The sequence below is a fragment of the Notechis scutatus genome, chromosome 6 (genome assembly GCF_049901735.1).
Source record: "Notechis scutatus isolate UNSWTSFEM ecotype Mainland chromosome 6, rNotScu1.2, whole genome shotgun sequence".
NCBI lineage: Eukaryota > Metazoa > Chordata > Lepidosauria > Squamata > Elapidae > Notechis > Notechis scutatus.
In genome coordinates this window covers 26,119,740-26,137,354 of record NC_142014.1, presented here as the reverse complement: position 1 = coordinate 26,137,354, position 17,615 = coordinate 26,119,740, and the positions used below count along the sequence as shown (strand labels likewise).

The 17,615-nt window shown below is 41.0% G+C and overlaps 1 protein-coding gene across 2 annotated transcripts; it reads right to left on the bottom strand.

Annotated features, from left to right (window-relative positions):
• Positions 1-1,203: 1,203 nt before the first annotated feature.
• RAD51AP1 (RAD51 associated protein 1) lies at positions 1,204-6,817 on the bottom strand. 2 transcript variants are annotated; one of them, XM_026677229.2, is made up of 7 exons: positions 6,722-6,817; positions 6,567-6,622; positions 6,419-6,467; positions 5,252-5,352; positions 3,866-3,961; positions 3,126-3,242; positions 1,204-2,046 (listed from the first exon to the last, which is right to left on the bottom strand). In XM_026677229.2, the coding sequence occupies exons 1-7, from the start codon at positions 6,730-6,732 to the stop codon at positions 1,919-1,921; spliced, it is 558 nt and encodes a 185-aa protein (XP_026533014.2). In that variant the 5' UTR covers positions 6,733-6,817; the 3' UTR covers positions 1,204-1,918. The 2 variants fall into 2 exon arrangements, with proteins under 2 accessions (XP_026533014.2, XP_087825673.1); XM_087969547.1 differs by lacking the exon at positions 3,866-3,961 and having other exon boundaries at positions 6,722-6,811.
• Positions 6,818-17,615: the final 10,798 nt, after the last annotated feature.

Below are 17,615 nucleotides of genomic sequence, written 5' to 3'. Positions count from 1 at the left end.
CCCTCCCTTAAGAGATAAAAGCTAGCTGAGAAACCAGAGTTCTTTGCAGGAAGCAGTTTTTGCATTCAAGTCTTGTGAACATTTGGACTCTCTTAGTTTGTGTTTGGAGACTCTTTGTGTTTGAAATATTTCTTGGCAACTTTATCTCGTGTTCTTGGCAGCCTTGCACAACCTTGTTCTTATCAGAGACAATTAGTTTGAAACAGCCTTTTAACCGTAAAGGAATGCAATTCGTAAAGAATCATTAAAAGGTTTTGCTGTTACCTCCGTTTTGTGTTTGTTTCCTTGGAACAAGGTTTGGGTCAGAACAGGAGTTGGGGGCTCTGATCCTGGTCCAGCGTCTTCACTATGTCAACATCACAGACAGCACACGCCATAAGACACTAAACATACTGTATCTCATGAAGACTTACTACCTCTAACCTTTCTCTGCCCACGCAGACTATTTGCCAAAGATTTTTTTCTTCAGTTAAGTTCTGAACTGAAATCCAATTTGTAAAGATTACAGTACAGCAGAGCACTGCCTCCATCTTGTGGTCTGTCGGGACATCACGTGTTTTTTTTTTGCAAATTGGGTTTTATAGTATACTAGCTCAATACCCATCCTTTGCTACGAAACTATGCGATCGGTCTTAGTTTTTGGGGAGGAAAATAATTGGGGGGGGGGGAATTCGGCCTCTGCTTACCAGCATCCATCGGTATTCATCTGGCTAGCATCCTGTCAGTGTGCGAGAGAATTAAGGGCTGTTTGGAAATGGAACAGTATTTGCTGTGAGCAAGGAGACAGCAAGGAGCCTGGGCATGGCTTAGCTCAACTGTTCTGTACTAAAGCTGCTTGGTGCTCTGAAACTGAAACTCCTCTCCTCTGCTTGTGTTTTGCATTTGGAAGAATTTCTTTTCAGGTGGGGAGGGGGAGTAGAACTCCTTAGCATCAGAGCGTGTTAATAATAATAATACGATAGGAAATACTAATGCTGATGGTCATTTCGAGAAATTCTTTCTTAGTGAGCACTTAGAAATATATATATATATATTTCTATCTGTCATCTATCATCTCTGTCATCCATCCATTTCTTTTTCCCGTCACTTAACCTTTCCCCATTTTTGAATCCCTCCCCATCCCAATTTTTATTTTTCTCTCTCTTTGTAACTTATAGTACAGTTGACTGTAAACACAAATAGAAACCACCTAGCACAAGCAGCTTATTTTTGCTAAAAACAAATTTATTTCGTTGTCTAAAGTCACAATATTTGATCACTACAGTATCTCATTCAAAGAGCAAGTGATGCTTGCAAGGACTAAAAGCTGAACACGCATTTGATTGGTCAGGAAAACAACAGTTGTGAACTGATGGCAATGACTGTGTTTTCTATTAGAAGTAAAATCAAGGAGTAACAAGCTAACTCCTGACATGCTGTCTTCACAGTGGTTTTAAAACACATTCTATAGAACCATGTTTCTCAACCATGGCAACCTTAACATGTGTGGAGTTCAACTCCCAGAATTCTCCAGGGTTTGGCTGGGGAACTCTGGGAGTTGGAGGCCACACTTCTTAAAAGTTGCCATGGTTGAGACACTCGACTCTAGATGGTCAACAGATACTCTGAACCACTGTTGCTGGTTAGGCAATCCTCAAAAGCCAGAATTGGCCAAAACTGGGATAAAACTAGAAAGATTGGGTTGCGTTGTTGGCCAACTCGTTGAGGGAAAGAAGATGGAACCCAGGGCATTATCACTTCAAACTTTTGAGGGACAATATTGCTGGGTATTTTAAGGGACAATAGTCCCATTTTACAGGACTCATTTTTAAAAGGCAAAGCTTTTTTTCCAAATTGGGATGCCTTTATATTTTTTTAAAAACGGATTTCTCCTCTTCCACTTCAATCTGCAGCCTTCTCGTGTCAGCCTAAGACCTTCTTAGGTACCAGCACAAGGTGGGTGCAAAGGTTTCACTCTGGCGAGTCTGGAGAGGCCAAGCCGGAGACCGTGAACTGGTGATCTAACAGGAGTTCTTCCCATCAGGCTGGTTTTGCTTCCAGATGCACCTGAAACAAATGCAAACAAAAAACAAAAAAAAACCCCACAAAACACTACAGGTAATCCTCAAGTTAAAACAGTTCATTTAGTAACCATTTAAAGTTACAACAGTACTGAATAACAAAAGGATTGCAGTGATTCACTTAACAACTGTGGTAAGAAATGTCGTAATATGGGGTGAAACTCACTCAACAAAGGTCTTGCTTACCAACGGAAATGCTGGAGTCAATTGTGGTAGTACGTCAAGGACTAACTGTACATCACAACAGATTCTGGGGTACTTTCATAGACACACACACACACTTGCTGCCATACTTTACAAGTAGTCCTTGACTCACAACCAAAATTGAGTCCGTAATTAGGGTCACAAATCATGCTGGTCATTAAGTGGAGCCATCAGGTGACCTCACCCTGTTGTTTTGTAGCCGCTGTTAATCAAACGTGAGAATCAAAAAGCACACACCACAGTGGTCAAGCAAACACCACTGTTGTCCGTTGTGGATGCCTTTTTTTTGCCAGAAACCACAAGGAAACACCAGTTCCTGGCAAACAAAAAACAAAAAAAACCCCAACAATATGGGCCAGTTTGGTCCAGTGGCTAAGGCACCAGGCTAGAAAGTGGGAAATGGTGAGTTCTAATCCTGCCTTAGCCATAAAAGCCAGCTGGGTGACTTTGGGCCAGGCTCTCTCTCTCTCTCAGCCCAGCCCACCTCCCAGGGTAGTTGTTGTGGGGGGGAAAAAGAGGAGGAAAGTGTGTTGGATATGTTCACCATGTTATTTGTAAAAATAATAGAAGTGAGATACAAACAAACAAACAAACAAATAAAAATAAATAAGCTCATTTTCAGGATTAATTCCTCAAAGCCCACACTATTTTTTCTCCCCAAAATACCCCAAGTTCCCAGAGCTTCCTGATTCAAAGGTAGGGGGGGACACGGACAACAGCCTTGGTTTCTGGTCCAGCTGTGCTACATCGTCTGCAATGAGAAATGCCTCGTCGCTATGTCCCTGGGAGGTTTTCTTCTTTCTGAGCCCAAATGCCCGGGCAGACAAGAGACAGGGTCATCCTGAACCAGTGTGAACATACCTGGGGGTGTCCAGCTGGGCTTCTTGGGCACCGAAGGGCTTGAGGTCTTCAAAGGCTTCCCAACTGATTCTGAAGAACCTAATTCAATTTCTAAAAGCGGCTGAGAGTTTTCCTGACCTAATTGTGAGATTGAAAGATGAAAAAGTAACATACGGATGGATGGTTACCAAATAACTCTCGCCTTTAAGAAATGTAAAATAAAATTTAAAAAAATAATTTAAAAAACAAAAAGTAATGCAGATTAATTGCATACAACATTTCCCCAGAACAGAAGAAGCTTCTTGGATGAGAAGCAAAACATTTTCAAAGAAAATAACAACAAAGCCCAATTGCCTTCTGGAAAAAAAACACCACCTTGGGATTTGCCCAGGTTGCACTTCTGTTTGTTATATTGACAATAAGGAACTGAGAAGAGATTATTTTAATACACAGCTTCATTGTAACACACTAAATATTTTAATGCTATAATTGTTTTATTCTGTTTGCAACGAAATCTTTTTCTAGAATATAGTTCTATTCGCTGTGCTAGCTTAAAATTTTTCGGAGGAAGATATTGTGTGCGTCAGTATGAAATTACTGGGTTTAAAAATGTGGTGAAATAAAAGGGTCATAGTAGTTACAATCAAGCTTCTAGGCATAAAATGCAACTTAAGACAAAAAAGGGAGAAAACCCCAAGAAGCAAACTTCGGGCACGATATTAGGGAAAGAATGCTGCATGCCACCCTCAGGTCAATCTTACTGGCACATAGATTTTCATCGTTGTCCGTCTCTGGTGTGCATAACACAGTTTCCTGTTTGAAATCCTCTACGGCTGCCTGAGGTTCAGCACGATCATCTAGAATTGAAATCAAACAGTGAAGACGACGCTTCAGAATAAAAGAGAGAGTCAGAGGCTATGTCCTCCGACAAAGAAGACTCTGTGGCTTCTATTGAGCTTTCCTTGCCCCCGTTCTAAACAGAGAACCCCACACCCACTGCAACAACAAGGGCTCAAAGGGTCTAACCCACCTTCCATTCACTGAGAAATCACTACCACTCGGACAGTAAACCAAACTGGACATGTTTTCACTAAACAACATTGAGAATTTAGATGAAGGAAATAAGCCATCGTGCTTATGGGCCCAGAGACTAGGAGCTATGATGGCGAACCTATGGCACGCATGCCACAGGTGGCAAGTAGAGCCATTTGTGTGGGCACGCAAGCCCCAGCCAAACTTACCTGCACCGTGCATACACGGGCCTCCCAGCTGATTTTCAGCCCGTTTGAGGCCGCTTTCGCCCTCCCGGAGGCTCGACGGAAATACCGCAAGTGCCAAAACGGGCCTGTTTGTCGGCCTCCTGAGGCTGCAGAGGCTTCCCTCAAGGCTCCAGAAGGGTGAAAACGGCATCAAACGGCCCGAAAATCAGCTGGGAGACGCGCGCATGTGCAGTGCAGGTAAGGGGGTGCACATTGCCTTTCAGCACAACACAACAAAAAGTTTTGCCATCACTAGATTAGAGTTGTGGGCCACTCAAAATGAATTTAACTCATATAAAAGTTATTGTCAATGTGGAAAGAAGATAATGGAGAATGCTGGATGTCTTAGGCACTTGCAAATAAGAGGTATTTGCACATACATATATTCATTTCCATAATATACCACAGCTGCTTGCAAGTAAACCATGACTTCTCACTCAGGCTTACTATCATCAGGATTTTTTTCCTGGGGTCACGTGATCCCCTTTTGCGACTTTCAGAAAATGGGGAAGCCAGATTCCCTTAACAACTGTGTAACTAATTTAACTGCAGTGATTCACTTAACAACTGTAGCAAGAAAAGTCATACAATGGGACAAAACTCATTTAATCATCTCACTTAGCAACAGAAATTTTGGGTTCAATTGGGGTCATAAGTTGAGGATTACCTGTACAGTATCAGATTTGAGTTCCTGGCACCTTCACTTCAAGGGATGCTGCCCCTGACTGGCAGAAGTAGCAATCCTGAAACGTGCTACTTTCTGTATAACTTGACTATTCTATTAGCTCAAAGTAAGGCAAGAAATAAACTATTTCAAGAAATAACATATTGCTACTCCAAAAGATGTAAATAAAAATGGTATTTTTATCTCGAGAGTTTAAGAATCACCTTTTTTCTGAACTTTATCTTTGTTCCCCAAATATTCATTCAAAGATACAGCTAAGGTAACTTCCAAGTCTCTCTGGAAAAGTTTCTCACCAAGAGGAACTCTAAAACAAAAAACAAGGCAGAATTTTTTTATTTCTTTTTACAGTTGGACAAAGGACATTCCAATGTTCAGCCATTGCCCATCCCAAAATTCTACAGATATTGGAAACAAATGATGTCATTAAAGTTCAGTCACAACAACAGAATAACTTTTGCTAAACCAGCTGGCCCAATAAAGTAAACAGCACATCTTTGCTATTCTTTGATAACATAATGAGCAATCTTGTAGAGTAGCTGGTAATAAAGGGATAACTACTACAATTAGAATTTTGCGGTATTTTTCACACTTTTGAAGGGAAGACACATCACAATTTCTTATGATTTAGAAACCACATTTCGACTGATGGATCCTAAGGCTGCAATTCCTTTTCAACAGCTGTTTGCAACTCCATCAAATATCATAAATAATGTAGATATAAATACACACATACACACATACCTACCTCCCCCCCATCTATACCTACCTATATCTATATATCTATCTATATTCATTTACACACATATATATATATATACATATATAATGCACATATGTATATTCACACATATTTTCATATATACACACACACATATTTTCATATACAATACATACATATAATCACACACTATAAATTCACACACACATTCATATACAATACACACATACATATGTATATTAGCAATAGCACTTGGTTATATATCACTTTATATTCATACATATACACATATTCATGTGTGTGTGTGTGTATATATATTCATATACAATGTACAAATATAATATGCACACAATATACGTATATTCATACATATACATATATATTCACATACAATATACACATATATGTATATTCATACATATTCATATACAATACTCACATATCTATATATACATATATATGTATATATCAAACCTATATCTATATATATGAACATACATATATGTAAACACACACACACACACATATATGCATCTATCTATACCTAGATGAACACACTTACAGACACACACACACATATAAAATCATATACAATATAGAAACCTCTTCCTAAACTGCACACAGCCTTCTTCACACTCTCTCTCTGCCTCACCTCTTCCCGGCGGGGCGAGCCTTCTTCGGCGGCGCGGCGAAGTCCTCGTCTGCGGGCGGGGAGAGAGGTGGGGGGGCTCGTCAGGCCGTCGCCGAGACCCCCGCCCTCCCCCCCCCCCGCTCCCCTCCTTCCTCGCTCCCCGACTCACCCCCGTCGCTCTCCTGGAACAGGTCTGCAGGGGCCGCCCTCCCGCTCCGGCCGCTCCTGTCGGGGAAGCGCAGCGGTCACAGGGGAGGCCTCGGCCGCCCGATCCCACCTGCCCGACCATTCCCCCCCCCCCGCCCAGGTTTCCCCTGAGCCCACCTTCGCGCCATAGCCACCGCCGGCGGAAACGGAAGTGGGGGAACGGACCTCCGGCTACGGAAAGTGGCGGGAGACTCCACCGGGCGCTGTTTCTGGTTACGTCACTCCCCTCGGCCCCGCCCCTTTTCCCTCTTGGTTTCTCTGGCTCCAGAATCTCCTGGGGAAACATTCACGTCTTCATTCTAATTCTATGCTTTATTCATAAAACATGGAGAATAATAACAATAACAATAAGTAGAATTAGAATGTAGATGTGGTTTATTATTATTATTAAATAATGTTATTAATTGATTAATTATAAATAATATTAATTAATTAATCATATAAATATATAAATATTATATAATTAATTATAAATAATAATAATATTAATTAATAATAAAATAAATAATAATTACATTATTAAATAATAATTATTATTATTATTAAGGGGCATGCATAAGTGCACCATCGTGCCTATCATCCCTGTCCTATTGTCCCCATTCGTACCTATTTCCTGTATTCTTTCTCATGTTTATACTTATACCTATTATCTTGTAAACGATTGACAAATCCAATACATAAATAAAAATAAATAAATTATTATTATTGATTCAGGTTGGGGAAGGTCTTTTTTTGAGGGGGGGTGGCTCTTTCACTCCAAGGTCTATGTGAACCTTGGTTTTTAAAAGATGGGACATCCGAGTTCATACTGCATTTTCAGGAATTGGGTGCATCTAACAGTAGTGAAAAGAAGGACTAGAGGTGACATGACAGCTGTCTTCTAGTTTTGGTCGCCGTATTATTAAGAATATATTGAGACACTGGAAAAATGCAGAAAAGAGCAATAAAGATGATTAGGGAACTAGAGGCTAAAACATATGAAAAACAGTTGCAGTATGATCAGTCTGGAGAAAAGGAGGAATAAGGGGACATGATAGCACTGTTCCAATATCTAAGGGGCTGTCACAAAGAAGAGGGGAGTCAAGCTAAAATAGAATTCTTTGTTGGCCAAGTGTGATTGGACACACAAGGAATTTGTCTTGGTGCAGATGCTCTCAGTGTATATGAAAAAAAGATACATTCGTCAAGAGTCAAGAATCCTAAGGTACAATACTTAATAATAGTCAGAGGGTACAATAAGTAATCAAATCATACTAGGAAACAGTCAATATAAATCCTAAGGATACAAGCAACAAACTTACAGTCCTACCGTCACAAGTGGGAGGGGATGGGTGATAAGGAGTGATGAGAAGATTAACAGTAATAGTAGTGCAGACTTTGTAAATAGTTGGACAGTGTTGAGGGAATTATTTGTTTAGCAGAGTGATGGCATTAGGGAAAAATCTGTCCTTGTGTCTAGTTGTTCTGATGTGCAGGCCTCTATAGCGTCATTTTGAGGGAGGGAGTTGAAACAGTTTATGTCCGGGATGTGAGGGGCCTGTAGATATTTTCACAGCTCTCTTTTTGACTCATGCAGTATGCAGGTCTTCAATGGAAGGCAGGGGGGTAGTAATTGTGGCAGGTTGGTAGTAATTGTTACTAGCTAGTAACAATTACTAGTGTCCAAAGCATCATAAGGCAGGACAAGAAATGATGGATGGAAACTTGAAATCTAGTTTAGGAAAACTGGAGATGCCACAAAATCTCTCTCAGAGTTCTGAGATCAACAGCAAGGAGTTCGATTCATGAGGATCTTCTGTCTCTTCTTTTTAGAGAAGAGAGTGCAACTCCAACTGTCTGCAAATTGTTGTCCATCAATTATCTCAGGGCTTTCATGATGCTCCAGAGAGAGGAAACATCTGGAGGTGGGCCAGCTGGAATCCTGCCCACCTCCCTCCATCTTGCAGAGATTTATAGGGCTGATGTAGTTTGGCTCCTACATATCAAACATTTCTTGAGCATTCTCATATTTGAGGTACAGGGACCCAGAAGGCAGAACAAGCTGCATATAGTAATTAGCGAACAAGACCACACCTGGAATATTGCATCCAGTTTAGGTCACCAGATTGTAAATAGAAGATGCTGAGACTCTGGAAAGAGGGCTGAGAAGAGCAACAAAGATGATTAAGAGCTTGGAAACTAAAACATATGATGATCAGTTGTAGGAATTGAGTATGGCTAGTCTAGTGAAAAGAAGGACTAGGGGTGACATGATAGCAGTGTTCCAGTATTTGAGGGGCTGCCACAAAGAAGAAGGAGTCAAGCTATTCTCCAAAGCACCTGAAGGCAGGGCAAGAAGCAATGGATGGAAACTAATCAAGGAGAGAAGCAACCTAGAACTAAGGAAAAATTTCCTGTCAGAACAATCAATCAATGGAATGACTTGCCTTCAGAAGGTGTAGGTATTCCATCACCGGAGGGTTTAAAGAAGAGACCGGACAGCAACTTGTTTGAAATGGTATAGGGACTCCTACTTGAGCAGGGGGTTGGATTAGAAGACCTCAAAGGTCCCTTCCAGCTTTGTTATACTGTTCTGCTATATCCTAATCAGCAATGGGAGTTCTCCATTCCTGCTTCCCTCAAGTCTATGAGAACGTCTCTTTTTCTCTGGACTAAAATGGACAATCTCCCTCCTTGCAAAGAGGTTAGTGCTCCTTTATTTAAATGGTTGGGGCCAAAAAAAAAAAGGCCTTCAGGGTATTTCTGACCCTAACCGTAACCCTTCACGGGTTCAGCCTCATGTCCACCTGTATCCACTTCAGAGGCCATTTGAGCCAAGAGTGTCTAGCATTCTTTTCACAGCCAGGACCATGACGTTAGAAGTGGTTGGAATGTGGTTTAAGCCCATTAAATTGTTCTTAGATATCATTCCATTCTCTCCTCTGTATAATTCAATGGACAAGAAACAAAACTTTCCCTCAACATTCTTATGTAAGTCAACTTAAGGGGGGGAAAATCCATTTCCTGTTATGATACCTCTGTCAATATTTTAAAATGTAAATGTTCCAAAAGATTATATATATATTTTCCTCCCCGGATTACCTCTGGAGGTTTACGTTCTGTCTGCTGTCATTTGTCAAAGAGGGTTATTTTTATTTATGACGTAGCCAAGAATGTCCCGCAAACTCAGTTGTCCAGGTGCTGCATCCTCTTACGTCCAGAAAGTCCTTTTATGGCATTGGCTGTTGATCTCCCTGATTGCAAAATGTCTTGTTCTTCAACCATCAGGATCTTCCTTTTTTTGAGGGAGAAAGAGAGTGTGTTTCCTTTTGGCTACTCGCAGATTGAAACACCCACTTAACATGTGAGCCAGAGGACATGTAGGCAGGTAAATTATAATGGAAATCCCACATTTCTTCCGCTGAGTCTGGGAGAAGAAGAAAAAAATACTACGTCTGTATTGGGCTGTCTAGCTTTCTTCGGTGTGATTCATACGATGCCCAAACCTCAGGGTAAAAGTAAATAGACACTGAGGATTTGCATCACGAGAAAATTGCTTTTAAATGTTTCCAGCTTACAAGATGTTTTGTGGTTTGATCTTTCATACCGATTCACTGCTACTAATTCGCTTAATCCACAGAAGGGAGAGATTTTAATGGTTGCTAAACTTGTTTGTCCTGCTGTGGCCAAACAATAAATCGCTTTGGTTAAACATGGGTAGAAGAGACAGAACAGAACAGAGTAACAGAGTTTGAAGGGAACTTTTAGGTCATCTAGTCCATCTTTATATCAAATGCAAAGAGAGGAAGGGTCAAGCTATTTTCCAAAGCACCAGACAAGGAATAATGGATGGAAATGATCAGGGAGAGATTCAACCTGGGAATAAGAAGAAATTCCCCGACTGTTAGAACAATTAAGCAATGGAATGACTTGCCTTCAGAAGTTCTGTGTGCTCCATTTCTGGAGGTTTTTAAAATGAGACTGGACAACCATTTGTCTCAAATGGGATAAAGAACATAACAGAGTTGGAAGGGACCTTGTAGGACATCCAGTCCAACCCCCTTCCCAAGCAGGAGACCCTACACCATTTCTGACAAATGGCAGTCCAGTCTTTTCTTGAAAGTTTCCAGTGATGAAACTCCCACAACTTCCAAAGGCAACTTCTGTTCCATGTGTTGATTGTTCTCACTGTCAGAAAATTTCTCCTTATTTCTAGGTTGAATCTCTTCCTTGTTCAGTTTCTATCCATTATTCCTTGTCTGGCCTCCCGGTGCTTTGGAAAATAAGTTGACCCCCTCCTCTCTTTATATTCCATATATTCCAAATATACTCCCAATGTGAAATAAACATTTTGTGAATTTTGTATCCATTTTTTTCATCCAGTTGCATAAAATGAGAATTGGGAGAGCCGGAAAATAAATTATTTTCAACAGACGGGATGAGCTTCTGCAGAAGGTGTACCCCAAAAGCCTTCCCTTGAAATCTTAACGTTCTGGGTCAGTCAGACTCCAATGTCTTGGTGCTAAGGTTAATGACATGCATCTTCCACCACTGATCGGGAATGTGTCTATCTGAAAATAAAATGGCTGAATTAATATGCACTAGCTTCTGTATAGTAAATGTCTATGGAGAGAATAGGAAGGTAGTTTAATCTGAATTCTCACCTTAGAATTTGACAGCCCTGATTCCTTTCTTGAATTTGAGACTTAGAGACGTATTTTCTTAGGAAATTAGAGTTGGCACCTCCTTCTGTTGGTGGACTAAGGTTTTAGGCTCTGGTAGAGACTGCAGTGATAAATTAAATATTTTTCAACCTTTCAACCTATTTTGACAGACTTTCAGCTTTGGGCTAAAGTAGGCCACTTCCATTTAATGAGCGCCATTACTTCTAATGTATGTGTTTTAGTTAACACATTCTAAACAATTCTTGTTAACATTACATTAACACTATGGAGATTCTCCATCATCCAGGTCATGGTTGTCCCAAAAGTGCTTTTTCGAGAGGCAACTGGACTTTCTGTTTTTTTCATTGAAGATGTTTCATTTCTCATTCAAGAAGCTTCTTCAGCTCTGACTAGATGGTGGGGAATAGAAGTATCGTGTTCTGACCCACGCCCTTTTCCAACAAATCAAACACAATCTACATAAAACAGAAACCTTGTAATGCTTTTGCAAAATAATTAGCTGTGATAAGTACAAGCCTTGCCAAACTGTGCAAGACTTGCCAAAAAATAACAGACAAGAATTAATGTGCAATACAAGAATTTTCAAATACAAACTCAGGATACTGGAATGTCCACGAGGTTGGAGTTTCAAAACGTCTTTGCCTTCTGCAAAGTAAGTTTGTTCACAGCTAGCTTTTATCTTCTTGAAGGAGGGGCCATTACCTTGCAGCCTTACTCCCGAGTCGCCCATGTTGTTGTAGCTGCTTTTTCCTCCAAGCAACCCTGCACGCATGCGCATTTGGCACAGGCTTCTTGGGAACCTCCTCATCACTGCTGCCAGCCCCCACAATCTCTGAAGGCAGCAGTCCACTCCCTAATGGTCCTGGCCCCTCATCTGAGTCCTCGCTCTCCTCAGCCATCCACACCTGCTGCCGGCTAACCACAACAGATTGAGGCCATCCAGTCAGAGCCAAAGAAACTTCTTGGATGAGAAGCAAAACGTCTTTGAAGAAAAATCAGAAAGTCCAATTGCCTCTCAAAAAAGCACCTTCGGGAAGCTTCTAATGTGTTTTAGCAGGAGCGGCCCCCAGAAAATAGGGGTTGTGGGGAGGGAATAAGGCAAAGAAGGCAAGTTAAAATATCTGTTGGGAAGCACCCAGCCTGGCAGGATAGAGGGATCAGGAGCAAAGCTGGGCCTGGAGTCAATGCGTAACTGCACAAAGGGCAAGAGGTGACACAATTCCCTTGGATCTAATTGGTGCCAAGGGAAGGCTAGTGGACTGGGGAGATTCCTGTAGTATAGCCCAAAATTAATAGAATAGTTAGCTCAAACTCTGCACCTGTGGTTGTTCAATTGAAGTTACAATTAGGAAAATAGGTGGCTTGTGGTGTATGCTGCTTGTTCTAAAATGTCTCAGACAGAGATTCACTCATTTGTTGTACTATCCCAATGAGTTATTGTCCGTGTTTGGGGTTTTCCTCCCCCCACAAAAAAGAAGAGCAATGAGTATTCCAGGAATTTTAAGGTAACCATAATGTCGAAGATCCACATACAGTCAGACTGTGGATTTGGCAACACCTGCATTGCAGGCTGATATTCAGTGATGGCTTCATCTGTTTCATGTTAGTTAGCAGAACCAGGAAGTCTGCTGTGTGTGGGTTGTGTGACAGAGACAAACTCCCCAAATACAGTCACTCCAGGATGTGAGATTTAACAACTCTTGGGCTAGGGAACAATCACCCCAGAGTACATGCGGTTGACTCCCACATGTAATTATGCCTAGAATATACCAGCTATAGAAAGGGCCCACCTTCACATCTTCACTTACTAACATACGGACTTCCTAGATCCTCTGTTTATGTCCATGCTAAAAAGAAAGTGTACAGACAGTGTTTGTTTGAATAGCACATTCTGTCAAAGGGGAACCTCAGGAAATATTTGTCATCCTTCCCTCGGCAAATATATTAACCTGCGGTCCATTGGTGTACGAAACAGTTCTGCTTATCTTTTTATATTTTTAGAACATGTCGTTAGCAGCTTTCATGAATAGTCACCGTTTCCGGGTTGGTCAGATTTGGAATTCAGCTCGTTTCTGTTTGTTTTAACTTCCGTTCTTGTTTGAACAAGTAGATCCTTCAGAATAAGGATAAAGTTCATGATCTATTACTGGGATGGCATGCTTTTTATGGTATAAAGAAAGTAAAACTCATGGTTATTGCAAGGGACATTATATACGAGATCCTTTATTGTTGATATGGGAAAAAATAAGAAAACAACATTATATGAAAATTCCAGTCTGGTTGTCAACTACAGAAGCATTTGCAAATAATGGAACACATGGTTAGATATGGTGAAATTTTAAATGAAAAGGGTGAACTGAAATCTAAACAAGAACTAGAGGAGCAAGAAATTAAGATGAGTTGGTATACATATATGCAAATACATTCTACGTATGACAAAGATTGTAAAACAGAGGGATTTTATAATGAACTTACAGAACTGGATGAAATCTTAACAGGTACTGATGAGAAAATGATTAAAAAGTTTTATGGTTACTTACTTGGAATTAAATTGGAGGAAGAACAAGTTAAACAAGCAATGATTGCCTGGGGGAGGAATTTTGGACATGGGATAGATGTAGATAAGTGGCAAAAACTATGGTCTCAAAATTATAAATTGACAATGTCGGTAGCGTATAAAGAGAATTTGTATAAGATGCTTTACAGGTGGCACTTACCCCCAGCACGAATAGGAAGGATGTTCAAAAACAAATCAGAGAGATGTTGGAAGTGTCATCAGATACCTGGATCATATTATCATATGTGGTGGACGTGTGTGGAAGCAAAGAGTTACTGGACTAAGATTCATACATGGCTTGAAAAAATGATAAAACAGCATATAGACTTGAAACCAGATATATTTTTATTGGGTATCTTGTCTGAAGGATACAATAGAGAATTGACGTATTTGATTATAAATGTGTTAACGGCGGCTAGAATTGTATTTGCTAGAAATTGGAAGAGTGAAAAAATTCCAATAGAGGAAGAAGTGATTAAGAAAATGATGGAATGTGCAGAAATGAGTAAATTGACATTAGCAATCAGAGAGCAAGAAGATAAAGAATATTATAAAATTTGGGATTTATTTTATCAATGGCTAGATAAGAAAATAGAGAAGTAAACTATGTTATGGAAAGGAATAGTATAATATGTAAGATAATATGATGCAATTATGTTATATAATTGAATATAAGGAAATGAATTGTAGGATCCCAGGTTTGTTAAAATAGAGATTTGCTGGATGAGAAATATATACATTTTTAGTTGGGTCTAATAATGATACAATAATAACAACACAATATAACATAATATGTATAGTTGACTTATGTAATATGAATGTATGTTTGGAAGGGAAGACCATTGATATTGTGACATTGCACGAAAGAAATATACCAACCTGTATATTTTGGAAGATGGTTTTATGTTGATGTTTTATGTTTGTGTTTGTTAGTGTTTGTCTTTGAAAAAAATAAAAAACTTTATAAAAAAAAAAGAATAAGGATAAAGTTCGGGACAAACCTGGAATTATTGAAGTAGATTGTTAAGAAAGGTTAGGTTTCTTTTTTTTCTTTTAGTATTAATTTTTTAAAATTAATTACATATCTTAGTGCTTAATAAACATCGTATTGCCTGGGTATTTAAATTGCTTAACAATACATATCCCATTCTTAATCACCATCCCTATTTTCCAACCACTGATCAAATAGATTCCATGTTTGATAATATTCTGCATCTTCTTTCTGTTTCATAGTCTTCTGAGCATGGAGCTCAAAGCAAGAATTTGGGGTTGGCGTCAGAACTGCATTTATCCTAATTTTGCCCTCTGTTTTCTCTTCCTTCTATCCTTCATCTCCTAAATGCTCCAGTTTTGAGAGACTGGTATATCTTCTGAAATCTTACCTTATCTGCTAAAACTGCACCACAAAGTCCTCAACTAACAACTGTAATTGAGCCCCAAGTGTTGCAGTTGCTAAGTTGGTCAGATGCAGGGGTGGGATTCAAAAATCCCGGCAACCGGTTCGCTGCCCAGTTGCTGGGTGGGCGTGGCCATGGTCAGTGTGGCCTACCGGAAATTCTGGGAGAGCTGGTTTTGTGCCTTCCCCAGGGTCTGGGGGCTTCCCCTGGGCCTCTGGGAGGGCGAAAACAGCCACCCCTGGGCTCTGGACGCCCTCCGGAGGCCGGAAACAAGCCTGCTTCTGGACTTCCAGAAGGCCCGTTTTTCCCCCTCCCAGAGCCTCCACGCAGACCCTGCACCGAAAATGGGCCGTGTGGAGACTCCTGGGAGGGGTGGGGTTGGATGGGCGGGGCCAGCCAGTCAGTTCAAATACCAGTTCAGCAAACCAGATGCAAATTTAACATGAACCGGCCCGAACCGGCTGAATCCCACCTCTGCGTTTATCCTAATTTTGCCCGCTGTTTTCTCTTTCCTTCTATCCTTCATCTCCCAAATGCTCCAGTTTCGAGAGTCTGGTATATCTTCTGAAATCTTACCTTATCTGTTAAAATTGCACTACAAAGTCCTCAACTAACAACTGCAATTGAGCCCCAAATGTTGCAGTTGTTAAGTTGGTCATATGGTTGTTAAGTGAATCTGGCTTCCCTGTTGACTTTGCTTGTCAGAAGGTTGCAAAAGGGGATCCCGTGACCCCAGGATACAGCAACCGTCATAAACGTGAACCAGTTGCCAAGTGTTTGAATTTTGATTACGTGACCATGGCGAGGCTGCAACGGTCATTAGTGTGAAACACGGTCATAAGCAGGGATGGGATTCAATCGGTATTACTACCGATTCGGTGACTACATTTTGTGTGTGCATGTGAAAGAGAAAGAAAGAGAGAGAGCGTGGAGGGAAAGAGAGGGGGAAGAGAGAGGGAGAAAGAGGGGAAGAGGGAAAGAGAGAGAGAGAGAGAGCAGGGGAAAGAAAGGGAAAGAGAGAGAGAGAAAGAGAGGGAGAGGGAAAGAGAAAGAAAGAGAGAGGGTGGGGGAAGAGAGAGGCGGGAAAGAGAGAGAAAGTGGGGGAAGAGAGAAAGAGAGAGAGGGAAAGAAAGAGAGAGGACGGAGGGAAATAGAGAGAAAGAGGGGGAAAGAGAGAGAAAGAGGGCGGAAAGAAAGAGAGGGGGAAGAGAGAGAAAGAGGGGGAAAGAGAAAGAGAGAGAGAGAAAGAGGGAGTGAGAAAGAGGGAAAGAGAAAGAGAGAGGGTGGAGGGAAAGGGGGGGAACAAAGAGGGAGAAAGAGAGAAGGGGAAAGAAAGAGAGAGAAAGAGGGGGAGAGAGAAAGAGAGAGAGGGTGGAGGGAAAAAGAAGGGGGAAAGAGAGAGGGAGAGAAAGAGAAGGGGAAAGAAAGAGAGGGCCAATCACCAGGAGATGGCGAATTCTAGTTCTCCCTTAGGCATGAAATTGACTGGGTGATTTTGGGCCAATCACCAGAAGATGGCAAGTTCTAGTCCCGCCTTGGGCATGAAAGCCAATTAGGTGACTTTGGACCAATCGGCAGGAGATGGCGAATTCTAGTTCTCCCTTAGGCATGAAAGCTGACTGGGTGATTTTGGCCCAATCACCAGGAGATGGCGAGTTCTAGTTCTCCCTTAGGCATGAAAGCTAACTGGGTGACTATAGGCCAATCACCAGGTCATAGAGAATTCTAGTCCCACTTTAGGCAGGACAGGAAGTTGGGTGCCTTTGAGCCAGTCAATCTCTCTCAATCCAGCCCACCTCACAGGGTAGTTATTGGGGGGGGGGAGGACGAAGAATATTAGTTATGTTCACCACCCTGAGTTATTTATAAATATAATAAAAATGGAAAGAAATAACTAAATAAATAAATTTGCAAGCCACTTGTTCAGCCAAGATCTGCTGCCTTTCTGGAACATTGTTTGCAACACACATCCAACTTCAACTTCACAACTTCACATTCAGCTGATGTGGATATGATAACTCCTGCTCCATCATTAAAGTTACACAAAGGGTATTTCCTTTTGATCTCTAACTCTAACCCCTGAGGACGTCAGTGCTTCAGGCCATTCAGGGGCTGCAAAAGGCTACCAAGACGCTTTTAAAAGTTTTTTTTTTAGAGAAAAAACAGATGGAGGGGAGGAAATGGAGGAATAAGAATTTGATTTGAGTGACAAAAGTCATGGATAACTAAGAAAGGGGGAGACACCTGCATTCCTCAAGGTTGACTCAGCCTTCTGTCCTTCTGAGGTTGGTAAAATGAGGACCCATATTGTTGGGGGCGACATGCTGACTCTGTAAACTGCTTAGAGAGGCCTGTAAAAGCACTGTGAAGAGGTATATAAGTCTAAGTGTTAT

What these genes read in the sequence shown, in the direction of transcription:
- RAD51AP1 (XM_026677229.2), bottom strand. An exon ending in GCTCGCCCCGCCGGGAAGAG is followed by an intron (nt 5,353 to 6,418) that starts GTGAGGCAGAGA and finishes TTTTTGTTTTAG; the next exon opens with AGTTCCTCTTGGTGAGAAAC. An exon ending in AGATAAAGTTCAGAAAAAAG is followed by an intron (nt 3,962 to 5,251) that starts GTGATTCTTAAA and finishes TTTCAATTCTAG; the next exon opens with ATGATCGTGCTGAACCTCAG.